The sequence below is a fragment of the Penicillium pulvis genome, assembly GCF_028828015.1.
Source record: "Penicillium pulvis strain IBT 33274 chromosome Unknown contig_7_segment1_segment0, whole genome shotgun sequence".
In the NCBI taxonomy this organism is placed as follows: Eukaryota; Fungi; Ascomycota; class Eurotiomycetes; order Eurotiales; family Aspergillaceae; genus Penicillium; species Penicillium pulvis.
The window spans coordinates 1795809-1810658 of NW_026643079.1; the positions used below are offsets into that span (position 1 = coordinate 1795809).

Here is a 14850-nt window from a genome sequence, read left to right on the forward strand (position 1 = left end):
CTATCTCCACCATTCTTTTACGTCTGCATACTCCCTGGACTCTTTTCCTTATACTTCCTCTAATACCCTGAACTCTGACAAATCTGACGATCACGGACTTTCCCTTATCTCCTTTACTCCCTTTCTTCTTGAAACTCCCTCTCCGGAGTTATATGGGGGGATTAACCTGAAACCTTTCGGGTCCCACTCGACGATCCTGCTTCGCGTGTCTTCGCAAACGTGCTCCCAAGGAAAGATGCTTGCGATCGGCTAATCTTTTCCTCTTCCTTTCTTTACATTTTCTCAACCCTTGCTTAACAACTACATTCCAAACCGCCCCTCCTGGAGTAGGCGCCACAGAAAACTTGATCTGTACGTATTGAAATTCTATTCTATTTCTAGTGCTTGTCAGCCACTTTCTTTTTTTGGAGGGGGTTTTTTTCTCCGTTCTTATACTGTAGTTGTGGGACCGGTCTGACGTTTGTGTGCAATGTTGACAGTGGCCAGAACTCCGCACCTTCCGATCTCCGTAGCGCTGCGGTTCCTGCGACAACTCCCACCATATAGACAATAGATTCCCCGGGATCTGGGGGTCCTTTAAAGGAAGAGCGGATCGGGTTGCCGGCGTTGCGACCGGATAGGGTTTGCCTCTGCCCACCCCCCTCCTCCGACACTTTGACATCACCCGCCTCCACTTCTTACGTCGCCAACAAAAACATGGCCTCTTTCCTCCCTGTGAACAACTCAGCGAGGATCGATGACCACGCCATGGACGGAGCGTCTACACCCCGCGCCAATCCGAACGGCGTCCCGACCACTTTGGATCAACATCCCCCCGCGGAGCACCCCCCGGATGGTCTGAAGACAAGCAGAGGAAGCGAGAGCTCAGTGCAAACAACCATTTCAACAGGACGTGCCCGGACAGCGTCCATGTCCGACGAACAGATGAATGATTCAGATGGAGACCCAGACGGATCCGACCACGAGGGAGAACCCGGCAGTGCACCGCCGTCGAAAAAGAAGAAGGGACAGCGCTTCTTCTGTACCGACTTCCCTCCATGCAATCTTAGTTTCACTCGAAGCGAACATCTAGCCCGCCATATTCGAAAGCACACTGGCGAGCGACCCTTCCAATGCCACTGCTCCCGACGCTTCTCTCGACTTGATAACTTGCGCCAACATGCACAAACGGTCCATGTGAATGAGGATATTCCAGGGGATTCCCTGGCGGCCACCGGCACTCGCTTCCAACGCCAGGTACGGACAGACCGAGTACGCCCCCCGGGTCGTGCACGAGCAGGTACTACCGGCAGTACGGGTGGTCACAGCCGAGGCCATAGCCGAAATCTATCTACCTCTAGCATTACGTCCACCACCTCCACCTTCAGCCAACCTCAGGAACTTCGGCGCCGTCCCCCGCCGCTGATGATGGCCAACGACCCCACTACCCGCTCTCGCCTAGGACTGGATCCCATGGGGGAGCCGCCGAGCACGCCGCCAAGCCAGATTCGAGGAATTCCTGGAGCGTCAGCAAATGGTTCGCCATACACTCCGTCCAATATGTTCGCTACCGGAGCAACTGGTAGCCCACAATATAGCTCACCCATGTCTGGTGCCACGCATTTCTGGGAGGGTAAGACAGCCGCTCGTCGGCTATCTGTTCCGACGAGCAGCCATCCTTTTCTTCCTCAACATGCCAACCCTTATCCGCCACATTATGTCAACTCACCCGCTGCGCCATATCCCAACGCAACTGGAGTATTTGCGAGCCCCACGAGCACCAACTACCCTCCATCCAGGGATGAGAGTACCCTTAGTGCCGCTGAGATAGAGATGAGGCGGCGCACATGGCACCCTTCAACATATCCTGTGTTTGGTCGACCGTCCACTAGTGGTCTGAGCCAATATCATACTCCCGATACCGTTCAGCCGTCGTTTGGAGCTTCCAACAACTCCACCGACCAACCACCTCGACTACCAGGAATTGAGAGCTTCGACAAGGTAGTCTCTCAACGTCCCTTGACTCCTCCCACCCGCAAACCAAGTCCAATGCAGATTGATGGTCATGGCCGGCCTCCCCCAGCCCATGGCTTTGGTGCGGGCTTCAATTACGCCCAGCCCTCGGTCCGGCCAGCACCTCCTATCTCAGGGCCAGGTCACCGGCGCGGTCATGTATCATGGGATATGTCTTTACATACCAACTTGACGGGTCTTGATATTCGAGATCAGCGGTCTTCGAGGGATGCCTCTCAGTGGAGTCAGCAGACTATTGCGGAACTCCAGAATGTGTCTTCTCGACCATCATCATCTTACCAACCCGCCTTCGGGCCCATGGTCGAGAGAAGCCCTGAGGAGCACCGGGGCCACGCCCCCAGTCTTTCCTCGGGAAGCATTCGACCCAATCATACATCTCCCGAGGACTCTAGCAGCAGTGAGGGAGTCCACACCCCGTCCACCGCTTCGGTAGAATACCACCCGGCGATTGTACACAGCAGCGGATACATTGAATCACACGAGTCCTCGTTGCCATCCGATCATCCTCATCCGGTAGGAAATCCCATTCGAACGGACGGCGCTCGCCTCAGGTACTAATGCCGTCATAGATCTGTGGTCGACGAGACCCTCACTCCGACGGCTACCCAGGCCACGCCGAGCAAGAGCCCCGAACAAATGTTTTCAACGACTCCTCTGTCCGGGATACCGGCATGGGTCGGCTTGAGGCTTTGGTTGCGGTCGCGACGAGCGAGAACAAAGGGGCCGCGAAATTGTTCATGTAAATTGTGCATTCGTCCCACGACTCCCCGACTTTCATACCCTATATACCGATTTTCTTGTAAACAGACCCATCCCTTCCGTGATCTGAACACGGTCATGCCATGGCTCTTTCTTTTATTATTCCTTTATTTGACACTCTCTGCGCCCCACTGTTATTTGAAATGTGGGCCCACTCGACTGTTTCTTTCCTCTCTCTTATCTCTCTGGGCGCTCATTGCAAAGTGGACAGCCCTTGATGAAGTGACGAATATGACGACCTATACATGAACTGGAAATTTCTTTTCTATCTCAGTTTTGTTCTTATTTGTATGTGGGAGTCTGTCTTTGGTTTTGATGTTTTGCAGGGTTGCCGGTTCTCCGCATGTCCTGGGCGTTTCTATGCGGGAGCGTATGGATAGGCATCGTGTGCATGACGATACCCAGCCTCGATCTATTGGTGTTTCTCATTCTCTCCTCCATCTCTGCTTGGCGGTCCTCTCTTTTCATGACGGTCTCACGCCTTTACTGTTCCCGTTCTTGTTTTATTATACTGCTTTTTATGATGGTGGATCATGTCATGTTACGGACTATTCTCAGGATTTTATGATATCGTTATAACGCCAATATGACTGAAATGCAAATGCACGGATTCATTGTAGTGTTAGATTGTGCCTGATTTCGGCTATGACGTTTACCCCGCACAGCTACCCCTTATCAGCTCTAGAGCTTTATCTTACCTGGACCAGCACTTGGACTAAACACTTTAAAAGTCGATCGGGATTTGCAAATTTCCAATTGGCAATGAGAAATGAAATGTAATGAGAAAAGAATAAAATCTAAACTTTCAACCCTGGATGGACCAATCCGACAAGAAAGCCGAACACGGAAATGAGCAACCGGTGACGTCGACAGCGGTGCATTGCGGGACCTTGGAAAATGGAAGCTCCCGCGATGGAACTGGGCTCCTGCGCTGAGCTAATGATAGTTCAAATCCAGGACCGGTGGAAGTCCTATTGTAAGAGTATTCCCTCCAGAAACTATGACATGCAAGGTCCCATAGTCCACAGTATACATCATAGTAAAGAACCACTTAGACTAGATTCGAATATGGAGCACAACCCCTCAAAAACCAAGGAGATCAATTCACAAAACGAGGTTCTGGACTCCGCACTTGTCAGAATAGCCGGCACAGACGTCATAGTCTGGTGACGGCGCCATTTCCTCGGGAGCTTTAAATGTGAACGGACCCGGCTTATTCTTCTCACATTATAATTCACAACTTTCAAACTTCGAACCTTCGATCAATACCATCCTACAACACATACCCATCTTAATATCGATACCATCGCCATCATGTCGAAGAGCCGTATGCCACTTTTCTTGGGTCTTACCGCCGCCGGTGCGGGTGGGTACTACCTCTACCGCTCGGGCGGAGATGTCAAGGGCGCGAAGCAGGAGATGAAGAGTATGTTACTGGCCTTGATACAATCATCCCCAATGCCAGATTGCTAACCAGAATTGCCTACAGTTGATGCCGACAAGGCACGCGAGAAGCTTCCCCGCGGCGAGAGTGCCGAGCGGGCGGGCGCAAACGCCGGAAAGGAAATGGGTGCCGTTGCTGATGAAGCTGTACGTATCTATTCCATCGCTTCCATTGGAGCTCCCCTTCACATTCGTTTACTCTATCCCTTTCGTTCATCATCCATTGTCTTTCCTGGATGGACTCGTTGCGTATCCACTACATACTCCCAGCCCCCCCACTTTCCGCCAATCTATCGAACCAAGCTAACGTTATCGGATCCAGATCAACAACGCCCGCTCCAAGTTCAAGTTGGACGAGAAGATCCCCGAGATGAAATCCGAGGCAATGAGCAAGTTCGAGGATGGAAAGAACAAGCTTGATGGACTCAGCAGCGATGCGAAGAGCAGAATCACATCCGAGATTGACCGAATGGACCGCACTGTTGAGCAGAAGGCGGCTGAGGCTAAGGGCTGGTTTGGAAGCAAGAAATAAGTTCTTGTGCCTGCGCTTTAAATGATGTTTATGTTTTCTTTTCTAATGTTGGCGCTGTGGTATGAATTGAACATTGATTTTTATTATTGAATTGGATTTTCCAGTATGCATCTCTATCTACGGGTAGACCTGTAGTGTATTGTTCTGATCGAGACTGCCGCGGCTTCAGAAGAGCATCCAGGCTCAGGATCCATCATTTTGGGACGAGGTCAATATCAGATGACTTGAATCACGAAATGATGGAATATACCCGCCTAGCAATAAGCACCAATATGGATCTGGCATTGTTCGTCTGCCTTCCTATCCGGGATAGGCTATTCAAGTATCGTCCCTACATCCCACGTCAACTTTGTCTCTACGCAACTATATGCGTAGTCAAAGAACAGCCTTTCGCTTCTCCTACTTCACTTGGAGGAACATCGGACATGTGATCTAGACCCACCAACCCATTGATTGCTCGATTAAGTCGATCGAAGCTATACTCAAAGACAAAGCGGTGGGAAGTATACGCAATAAGATATAGTTCTAGTCCTCTGCTTCACTGGAGGCTACTTCCATTATGTAGCCACATAATGGAAAATAACCATATTGGAAACACAAATTGGAAGACATTTTTTCTTGTTGTATAAGCTATTCAGCGGAGACTAATATCTCTAAAAATGCACATAGGCATACTGTAATCGCTAGAATAATTACTAGCCTTTTGAGTGAAATTATACGAAGACCGTAGAATAATCATGATGAGGCACAACGAGGACTTATCAGCCACAAGGCAGCTGCTAGATTTCTATGTTCCCCTGATAACAAGATAAGAATTCTTTGGCAAAGGCTGCTGCCGTTGCTGCTGCATATGGCTGCCACCTTTTCAGCTTATGCGAGTCAGCGTAGTCACAGATGCCGCGGATGACCAGACATGGGAATGCGTCAACAAGCCCAGCGGCTTCCATCTCGACGCAAATGATACCGAATGTATCTCTAAGACTATCTCGGAGGACCGCGTCTTTGATCACAATGTTGGATGAGCCAATGGTTCCGTAATGGATCTTTGGAGCAGTCGAAGATCGTGGCTCCCTTTTCACAATCTCCTCTAGTAGGCAGTTCCGACAGTCGCTACCAGAACAATGAGGATAGCTCGACTTGAATAAGACGTCGTTCTCTTCACCCTGATAGATGTACTGCTTCTCTTCCATTTTCGGACATGAACGTAGCATCTTGGTCAAGTGATCGGTCAACCGGCTCTCATTGCGCATTTGCTCTGCAATCAGCAGCTCAAGACTCGACATGATAATAGGCGGTGGTTTGTTAAGGCTGCCGGTGCGTTCAAATTCGTTGTTGGTATTTGATTTCCCACGGTCGAATTGCACCACTCCTCCGAAATTTTGGGTTGGTTTGCTAACAACCACATCACCTAATCGAATATCATGCTTGTACATATTAGGAACGCCGCCCCCAATGCCTACAAGAAGGCCAAATTGTAGGCTTGGGAAGTCGTTTCGCAACTGGTTGGCTACCATAGCCGCGGTGTTATTTCCAGTCTCAGGCATGACTGTAACAATCACATTGTGGTGTCCCATTTGTCCCAGTATATACAGATTCCTTGTCGACTGAAGTTGCAAGTGTCTTTCATCAAGCATAGCGAGGACTGCTGCCAATTCCACAGCCATGGGACATATTATTGCGGTCTTATAAGTTTCACGTGGAGGTATGCCAGAGGGATGCTTGAGTTGGACTCGAGATGAGCTAGGATGAGACATTGCTCTGGCTGAATGTGATACGTAATCATTGATAGAACTTTCAGCGCAGTGATTCTTATCGCCTAGTAATTCATTGTCTATTGAATGAGTATTCGAAGGTAGTAAGGGTTGAATAGTTGGGTGTGGTTGGGCTTGGCGTTGTCTTTTTAGCAGTGGTGTTCCCGTTGGTTTGAGGTTCGAACGCACAGCCATTGCCATCGTCCCTGGTGGACTACTCGGAGGCGGAGGAGGTGATTCCGATCGCCGTCGCTTATCAGGTGGAATCGAAAAATACTTTTGCAATTCAATCTCGAGTTTGCTGACAATCTCCTTGTAAATTTCTCTTCTTATCGTCAACTCAGCATCCCTGCCACAGGCATCACCCAGCCTCAGTGATCGTGAAATCGTACTGTGTACTACAAGACACCCTTTTACTGCTTCGAGGTAGGAGTCGTCTCGTTCTTCGCTGATTTTTTCAATGCAATCATGTAACTTGGCCCAATTCAGTTGGTTCTTTTCCTTGTCATGTGGGCTGATTTCTATTGGAATTTTCTGTCCTAGGTCGATCTCAAGAAGAAGCTTGGCGAAAGAAACTAGGACTGGATCACCAACCTGAAAAAGACGGGGCTGCGTCGACGAAGAAAGTGCTGAAAAGAAGGACAGATATAGTAGCTTGGTCTGGTTAGGGCCGCTGGGCGAAGCGAATATGTGCAAATTTTCGGAGTCCAACTCTGAATCGAAGAACTCCATTAAACAGTAGCCCAACTGGACTGCTAAAGTTCGCTTCTCTTTAATGTTGTATCGATTGAAGCGTGTACTTCCGAATAGATACTCAATATCTTGAGGCTTGAAGGCGTGGTCCAATATCAATTGGTGAAGCGATTGTTTGTGAAACCTCTCAGCTAACGGCTTATCTGATCCAGCACCAGTCCAAGCTCCAAATATTTTGCATTGCTCGATCAAAAGGCGCAATTTTCTTCCTTTGCCTGAGTGCAACTGTAGGTCATCACAGATGTCGGAGATGGTCGTTATTGAATCCTCGTCCCTGCAAGTTCGGTTAACATCAATACTGAGATGGCACCGGAACGAAGCTTTAATCTTACTCGCACAAATCGCATAGAGTCTCTTGCCACAGATTGGGACTTAAGCAAGAGGATAGTAGAAGATGCAATCTCTGTCGCGGGGTGGCTTGATTCAGGCCCTCTGACAGCCTGAGCATCACCTCATGGCGCCCTCCACATTTGAATCTCTCAAATAAGCTTTCCAATACACTTGTAGCACGACCCCGTAACCCGGTGTCTAGCAATATTGGGCCATCCGCGTTGTTACTTTCCCAGCGAGGCGAGTCACAATTGGTGCTGAAAAGCTGATCCACGACATTGTTATATTTTGTCAGCCTGTCCAAATCGTTCTTGAGCTCGCTTGTGTCTTGGGGAAGCCTAAACAAAGTCTGATGTGAACCGCTTGAAAGGTCAAACATATTATCTGAGGGCCCTAAGGGTGTTGGAAGTGGAAGCAAGTCCTCCAAGTAATGGACCAACGTGTGCAGATTCGAATACGCGGAATGAGAGGGAGGGGGCCTGCTTGTGGACTTGGGTTTAACAAGGCGATTAAGCAACTCACATATCTTTTGGAATATGTGAGAGAAATCGTCAAAGACAGAATCAGATAATTCCAGATTCGAATCTTTGGGAGTAAAGACGCGTCGCAATTCACACTCGAAGAGCTGTTGGTTGAAATGCACGTGAGCGCTTGGGGCAATATAACGTGCTTTTCTCCCTTCCAAAGCAAAACCCAAGGCCTTGAGTAGACGCCATTCACGACATTCTGCAAGGTAAGGCATTCTGATAGATTGTAGAATGATGCAGAGACACCTGATAGAGCAAAGTGGGCAAAAGACGAGAGAAACATGCACGTGATGGCTACCCCGCCTGCTTTGCCCACGTATTTCATTGCAGCCATCGTAAATCACTTTTAATACTCATTGTGGCTTAAAGTCATTTTGTGTTTTCATCAAGGGAGGCTGAAGCATGCACCCATGATGGAGGTACTTGACCAAGCTCCCGAGCCCATTTATGATATGGCCCGTCAATGTGAAAGGCTATTTGACTCGCTAATAACTCCTCTCAGCGCCCAAGAGACACCTTTGTCGAGCCTCTTGACGGATTATCAGCAGCGTTTTGCACTATGGAGCAATCACCTCGGCGTCTTTGCCCGCAAAAGCCAATGCCTTGACTGGAGGCTCCGGACTCTCCCCGATTTTCAAGACATAGTGATACGACTATTGGCCATCCTGACTGCAGGCCTGACGCAGCGTGAGTAACATCACATTCAAAGCCAAGATTTAAACTTTTTCTGAAGTGAATGTAGTTGTTGGAAATAGCCATCTCGATGATACCGGGCAGACTGAATTTGAACACATCAAACATCAGCAGAATGCCCCGTGGTTAGATAAGGACGCATTGAGAGTCATTGAGGAGGTACTTGGCCGGCTAAGTCGGCTCGGAGTCGTAATTAGGCAATCTTCGAATGGGGGAAGTGCCTCTCGAGTGGAGAGATTTGCCAAAGGTGTCGATCTCATACCTTTCAAAGACTTATGCTGGTACTCAGTTCAAGTCCTCTACCCCGATGCCCACCCAGAACTGAAGGACCGACTTGGTGAGACAATGACTCGCACATATGCCAGGTTGCTGTACATGAAGTCTCGCGAGTCGGCACTAAAGACTCGTCGCACGGAGACAATCTCCTCTCTACCCGCTATCAGTGAAGAAATTAAGGAGCTATCAGAGAATCAAGCGCCCAACGTAATTGAAATTGATGGCATCCAGGGCTTCGGGAAGGCCAAACAAAGGTCTTACCCTTCTTCACAGTCTGAATTAACTTCAGTCAATGCTGAGCAACTTCGCGTGATGTTGAGTGAATCAAAAAGGGAAGCCTCGAAGATAAACAAAACTTCGTCGATTCATTACCGTCTAGAGAACTATCCCGAACCACCAGATAAGAACAATATCTGTGAATGGTGCTCCAAACCATTGAGCAAGGAAGATCGGGAGCCCATCAATTGGAGGTATGCATCAAATTACCAAATAGGCATCCCTGAAAATTTGTGATCTCAAATCTCATTCGAGGATAGACGCCATGTTGATAACGACTTACGACCTTATTTGTGTATTTCAAATGAATGCATTGATAATTACCCCCAGTACTCATCATTCGATGATTGGCATGTTCATATGCGTGGTCATGGCCAAAGTTGGCACCAAGAAATATACAATTCTCTATCTTGGATTTGTCCTCTCTGCGAAGATGGTCAAGAATTATTCGCTGACTCGCAAGGCCTTTTCACTCACATGAAAGAGTCCCATTTTTACCATTTCACAGCTGACCAGCTTCAAACAATTTCACGCCAAAGTAAGACACAGCTTCCAAGGTCACAGAATGAATGCCCCCTGTGCTGTTACAAAATTGAGTCGACACAACCCGCAAATCACCATTCCAAAAAGCGACCAAAGGAGCCTCTTAGAAGAACGAACACCAAAAGCGCCCGAAGCTCTGTGGAAATGAGCTATCCCGAATCAGGCAGTCTAGCTGATGGTATCTCCTACGACAATCACGAAGAGGTGGGATATGACGAGCTCAACAACGAACTTAGCCCTGTTTCTGCCAAGACTGTAGCGCAACATGTGGCGGCTCATTTACACGTGCTCATGCTTCTTACCATTCGTCTGGCTTCTCTACAAACGGAAACAGCAATACCGGAGAGTGAGATAGAGAGCGATGTTGTCGATGTTGATCAAGATGACATGTTCTCCCGCGGACATGATTTTGAGTCGGAACACATTTCGAATATTGATTCTATGCAAGCCGCGGATGTACAAACTACAGAGAGCCCTCCACTATACAGATATGGTGATATGGCGCGGGCCAGTCAACAACAGGTCACCATTCCCGATCTTGAATTGGACGTTGATTGGGACAGCATTCCTCGCTGTTATGAGCGCCTGGCGGAAAAGGACGAGTTTCTACAGGGAATCATTAAATTGGGAGCCTGCCAGTCACACTTTGAGGAACCCACCAATTTGGCACTCGTCATGATGATCCTTCGAATTACCAAAAGCATCATGAATATCTGCAGTCTTTACATCCAAGAAGTCAATGTTAATGTTCAGGTCGATATCGCCGCCTTACAAAAGACAGTTTCGGAACTGGAGCAGATTCTCGGGAAGCAGAAAGAAGTTCTTAAAAGCCCCAGAGAAATCAAGCTGCCAAACTCTTTGCAGCTAGCTGATGACATTACCGAATGCCTCTTCGAGCTCGAATCCCTAGAAAAAAAGATTACGCCAAAGGCCGGGACTTCAATCAAGCCAGGCCAAAAGATTCAAAGCTTGAAATGGCCGCTCCGACGAACAGAAATGAATATAATTATCATGGATCTGCAAGGATACAAGATACCCTTCACCATATTTCTGCAGATCAACCAAGAGTAGGTTCTCCAGTCAAGATGATTCGACTACGATAAGCTTATATTATTCAGAGCTCTCTCCACCAGCTCTGTGCCCAGTGCAGATCATGCCATTCAGAGTCCGCATCTCGCCCAATTGCCATTCGCGCCTGAGGCTTTATTTGACTCACATAAGAACATAATGGCCGAATGTTGTCTCCCGGGCACCAGAACTAGGCTCCTTCATTCAATCATGGATTGGCTGATGTCGCGGAAGGGTAAACAGATATTCTGGCTGAATGGCATGGCTGGAACAGGTAAATCTACCATTTCAAGATCTGTGGCAAAGTCCTTAAAAGACACAAATCTTTTGGGGGCGAGCTTTTTCTTCAGTGGGGGCAGAGAAAATTCAACTATGTTCTTTCCGACACTTGCAAGGCAATTAGTACAGATCATTCCAGGGCTGGGCTCTAGCGTGCACAAGATAAGCCTCGAAGATCCTCAAATAGCTTCAAGATCGCCCGAGGAGCAATTTAAAATATTACTCCTTGAGCCACTGCTCGAGCTTGATCAACTCAATGAGCAACAGCCCCGATTCGCTGTGATTGTGATCGATGCTTTGGATGAATGCGAGAATAGTTCATACGTTCAAAAAATACTCCAATTGTTATCTCTTCTACAGAAGGTCAACAACCGCATACACCTTCGGATATTCTTGACCAGCAGGCCAGAATTGCCAATCCAACTTGGGTTGTCAAGTGTCAAGAACCAAGCTCTTCAGGATATAGCACTTCATGAGATCTCCTCTGAGGAGATCAAACATGATATAGGTCTATTCTTGAAGGAACGCTTTACAGGGATTAGAAACATGAGAAACCTCCCTGAAGACTGGCCTGGCGATAACGTCATCCAGGATTTAGTGACGATGTCATCCCCATTGTTCCTCTACGCTGCTACTATATGCCGACTCATCGAGGACCCGGATTGGGATCCCCAAGAAACATTGGCAGGCCTGATTTCGGACCAAGCCCGCTACACAAGCATAACAGATAGAACATATCTACCCATCCTCACTCGCCTACTGGACGATCAAGATGAGCCAGGACAGCAACAGCTTCTACAAGAGTTCCAGAAAATAGTCGGGGTCATCGTCCTCCTTGCTGCTCCGCTTTCTATAAATTCACTATCGGTGTTTCTTGAGATAGATGCAGACCAGATCAGCAATCGATTAGTCACACTCCAGTCTGTTCTCATTGTCCCCAGTGATCGGGAACGACCTATTAATATGCTGCACCTATCTTTTCGAGACTTTTTGATCCAAACCAAAAGCAAATTTCTTGTGGATGGATTAAGAACGCATCAAGAAATTGCTCACATGTGCCTGAAAACCATGCAACGCTATTTACGGAAGAATATCTGCCACTTAAAAAGTCCTGGAACGCATCGGGGAGTTATCGATTCTCTGTATCTTCACCAACATGTACCACCAGAGCTTATGTACTCTTGTCGTTACTGGGTACACCATCTAGAACACAACAATTTCTCTCTTTCTGAGATAGAACGCGTGGAAACATTCCTACAGACGTACTTCCTATATTGGGTGGAAGTCATGAGCCTACTAGGTCTCATATCAGACGTGGTGGAGATGCTTAACATCCTCCAGAGAATATCGACAGTAAGTCTTTGGAGTGTATATACATAGTTCCTACTAATTAGCATAGGGTGCCCGCACAATATCCAAGATTCTATATGATGCAAAGCGTTTCGTCCTTCAAAATCTCGAGGTAGCCAATGAGGCGCCCCTTCAACTCTATTGCTCAGGACTAATATTTGCACCTCAAACGTCAATGGTCCGCAGACAGTTCAAATTCGAGCTTCCTAGTTGGATATCGCAATTGCCACAAGTTGAGCATGAATGGAGTGCAGAAATACTGGCTCTAGAGGGCCACCTTGGTCCGGTGCAATCGGTGGCCTTCTCTCCCGATGGCCAGCTACTAGCGTCTGGCTCTGATGATAATAATGTGCGGCTCTGGCACGCAGCCACAGGCACACTGCAGCTGACCCTTGATGGCCACCTGGGTCCGGTTCAATCGGTAGCCTTTTCTTCTGATGGCCGGCTACTAGCGTCTGGCTCTGATGATAAGACGGTGCGGCTCTGGGACATAGTGACGGGTGCTCTGCAGCATATATTCGAGTCAGAGTCTGGTCCAGTTCAATCGGTGGCCTTCTCTCCAGACGGCCGGGTGCTAGCATCTGGCTCTGGGGATAAGGTAGTACTACTCTGGGACGTACAGACAGGCTCCCTGCTGCTGAATCTTAAGGACCACTTGGGTCCGGTTCGATCGGTGGCCTTCGCTCCCGATCGCAGGCTGCTAGCATCTGGTTCTGATAGGGTTGTGCGGCTCTGGGACACAAAGACGGGCGTTCTGCAGCAAACTCTCGAGGCAGAATCTGGTCCAGTTCAATCGGTGGCCTTCTCTCCAGACAGCCGGCTGCTAGCATATGGCTCGGAGGATAAGGTAGTAAAAATTTGGGACGTAGCGACAGGCACCCTACAGCTGACCCTTGAGGGCCACCTCGGTCCGGTTCAATCAGTAGCCTTCTCTCCCGATGACCAGCTACTAGCGTCTCACTCTAACAAGATGGTGTGGCTGTGGAACATAGCCACGGGTACTCTGCAGCAGGCTTTCGAGGGCCACTTGGGTCCTGTCCAGTCGGTGGCCTTCTCTCCAGACAGCCGGCTGTTAGCATCGGGCTCTGATGATAAGATGGTGCGGCTCTGGGATCTAACGAGGCCGACGGGCCCCGGACAACAGACTTCCGAGAGTCATGCTAGTCCGATTCAGTCGATGGTCTTCTCTCCCGATGGCCAGCTATTGGCGTCTGGCTCTAATGGGCAGGTGCAAGTATGGAACACGGCGACGGGTGCCCTTCAAGATGTTTTTCATATTGAGGGAATTGTCACTGAACTCGATTTCTCTCTGGACGCTTCATACCTCCGCACCAACTTAGGATCGATCAGGACTAATCATAGGTGTGCTACCTCCATTTCACCCGAGATGAATTCAGCGGTATCCCTACAGCATGACCACTGGGTAGCTTTACACGGGAAACGGGTGTTATGGCTTCCACCGCGGGCTAGGCCTTTAATTTCGGCGATAGGATCAAATACGCTTGCCCTAGGATATGCGTCAGGTCGGGTTTCTTTCATAAGATTTCAGATATAATGTGCTTCAAATCAATATTATTGTATTCCTTTAAGTTTCCGCTAACCGGTTCTGTCGAATTAAGATATAAGAGAGGTAAGAGGTTCATTTCGACTTGCTGTTCCTTCACCGTGAAGTCTAGTGTGTGCTCCCATCGAATTCAGATGCAATGGCGAGCCATAACGCCTAGTCGCGAAGGGCTTATATCGTAGAGAAAATTTGCCACATAATGCCCTATATCTTTTCTTACCTACCGTTTCATAGAATGTGAATGGCGTTATATTATCTAGCTCTTTCCAAAAGGTAACAACCGTACGTTGTAAGGAAAACAAACGATCTAGCGGCATTGGAATGTATATTATTGGAATGTATATTAACTCCCAATAATGGCTTGACTAATACGCCGGTCAAGAGGTCAAGAGCGAAAAAGTAATCTCATTTGCCGAGGTTGAGTTTCAACATCTCCACTGGCATCATGGTAGCGCGGCTAGAGATAAGATACCAAACGCCAAAACAAATTCAGAAACCTGGTTGTAGGGGTAGCAAAAAGCACAAGATACGGGTATGGAAGGTCCACGTCACATTTTTGGACTTTCCTTGTCCAGCAGAGCTTGCGAAAAACCCAAGTACTCTAGTTACCTATTCGAGGCACACTTGCGCCAGCTGCTGGGCTGAATGTATGTTATGATATCTGTGGAGGCAACTCGAGTCTTGCAAATCCTA

At 48.3% G+C, this 14850-nt stretch overlaps 5 protein-coding genes across 5 annotated transcripts; 4 read left to right on the forward strand and 1 right to left on the reverse strand.

The window, feature by feature from the left end:
- Window positions 1–696: 696 nt before the first annotated feature.
- N7503_008628 (C2H2-type zinc finger protein) lies at window positions 697–3227 on the forward strand (the record flags this gene model as incomplete). The annotated part of the gene is made up of 2 exons (XM_057068175.1): window positions 697–2526; window positions 2583–3227. The coding sequence occupies 2 exons, from the start codon at window positions 697–699 to the stop codon at window positions 2754–2756; spliced, it is 2004 nt and encodes a 667-aa protein (XP_056919030.1). The 3' UTR covers window positions 2757–3227.
- Window positions 3228–4086: 859 nt separating this feature from the next.
- On the forward strand, window positions 4087–4747 carry N7503_008629 (uncharacterized protein; the record flags this gene model as incomplete). The annotated part of the gene is made up of 3 exons (XM_057068176.1): window positions 4087–4198; window positions 4262–4362; window positions 4538–4747. The coding sequence occupies 3 exons, from the start codon at window positions 4087–4089 to the stop codon at window positions 4745–4747; spliced, it is 423 nt and encodes a 140-aa protein (XP_056919031.1).
- Window positions 4748–5526: 779 nt separating this feature from the next.
- On the reverse strand, window positions 5527–6501 carry N7503_008630 (uncharacterized protein; the record flags this gene model as incomplete). The annotated part of the gene is made up of 1 exon (XM_057068177.1): window positions 5527–6501. One exon carries the CDS (start codon window positions 6499–6501, stop codon window positions 5527–5529), a length of 975 nt encoding a protein of 324 aa, XP_056919032.1.
- Window positions 6502–8521: 2020 nt separating this feature from the next.
- Window positions 8522–9590, forward strand: N7503_008631 (uncharacterized protein; the record flags this gene model as incomplete). Its single annotated transcript, XM_057068178.1, has 2 exons — window positions 8522–8795; window positions 8851–9590. 2 exons carry the CDS (start codon window positions 8522–8524, stop codon window positions 9588–9590), a joined length of 1014 nt encoding a protein of 337 aa, XP_056919033.1.
- Window positions 9591–10040: 450 nt separating this feature from the next.
- On the forward strand, window positions 10041–14063 carry N7503_008632 (uncharacterized protein; the record flags this gene model as incomplete). The annotated part of the gene is made up of 4 exons (XM_057068179.1): window positions 10041–10963; window positions 11015–12596; window positions 12643–13955; window positions 14021–14063. The coding sequence occupies 4 exons, from the start codon at window positions 10041–10043 to the stop codon at window positions 14061–14063; spliced, it is 3861 nt and encodes a 1286-aa protein (XP_056919034.1).
- Window positions 14064–14850: the final 787 nt, after the last annotated feature.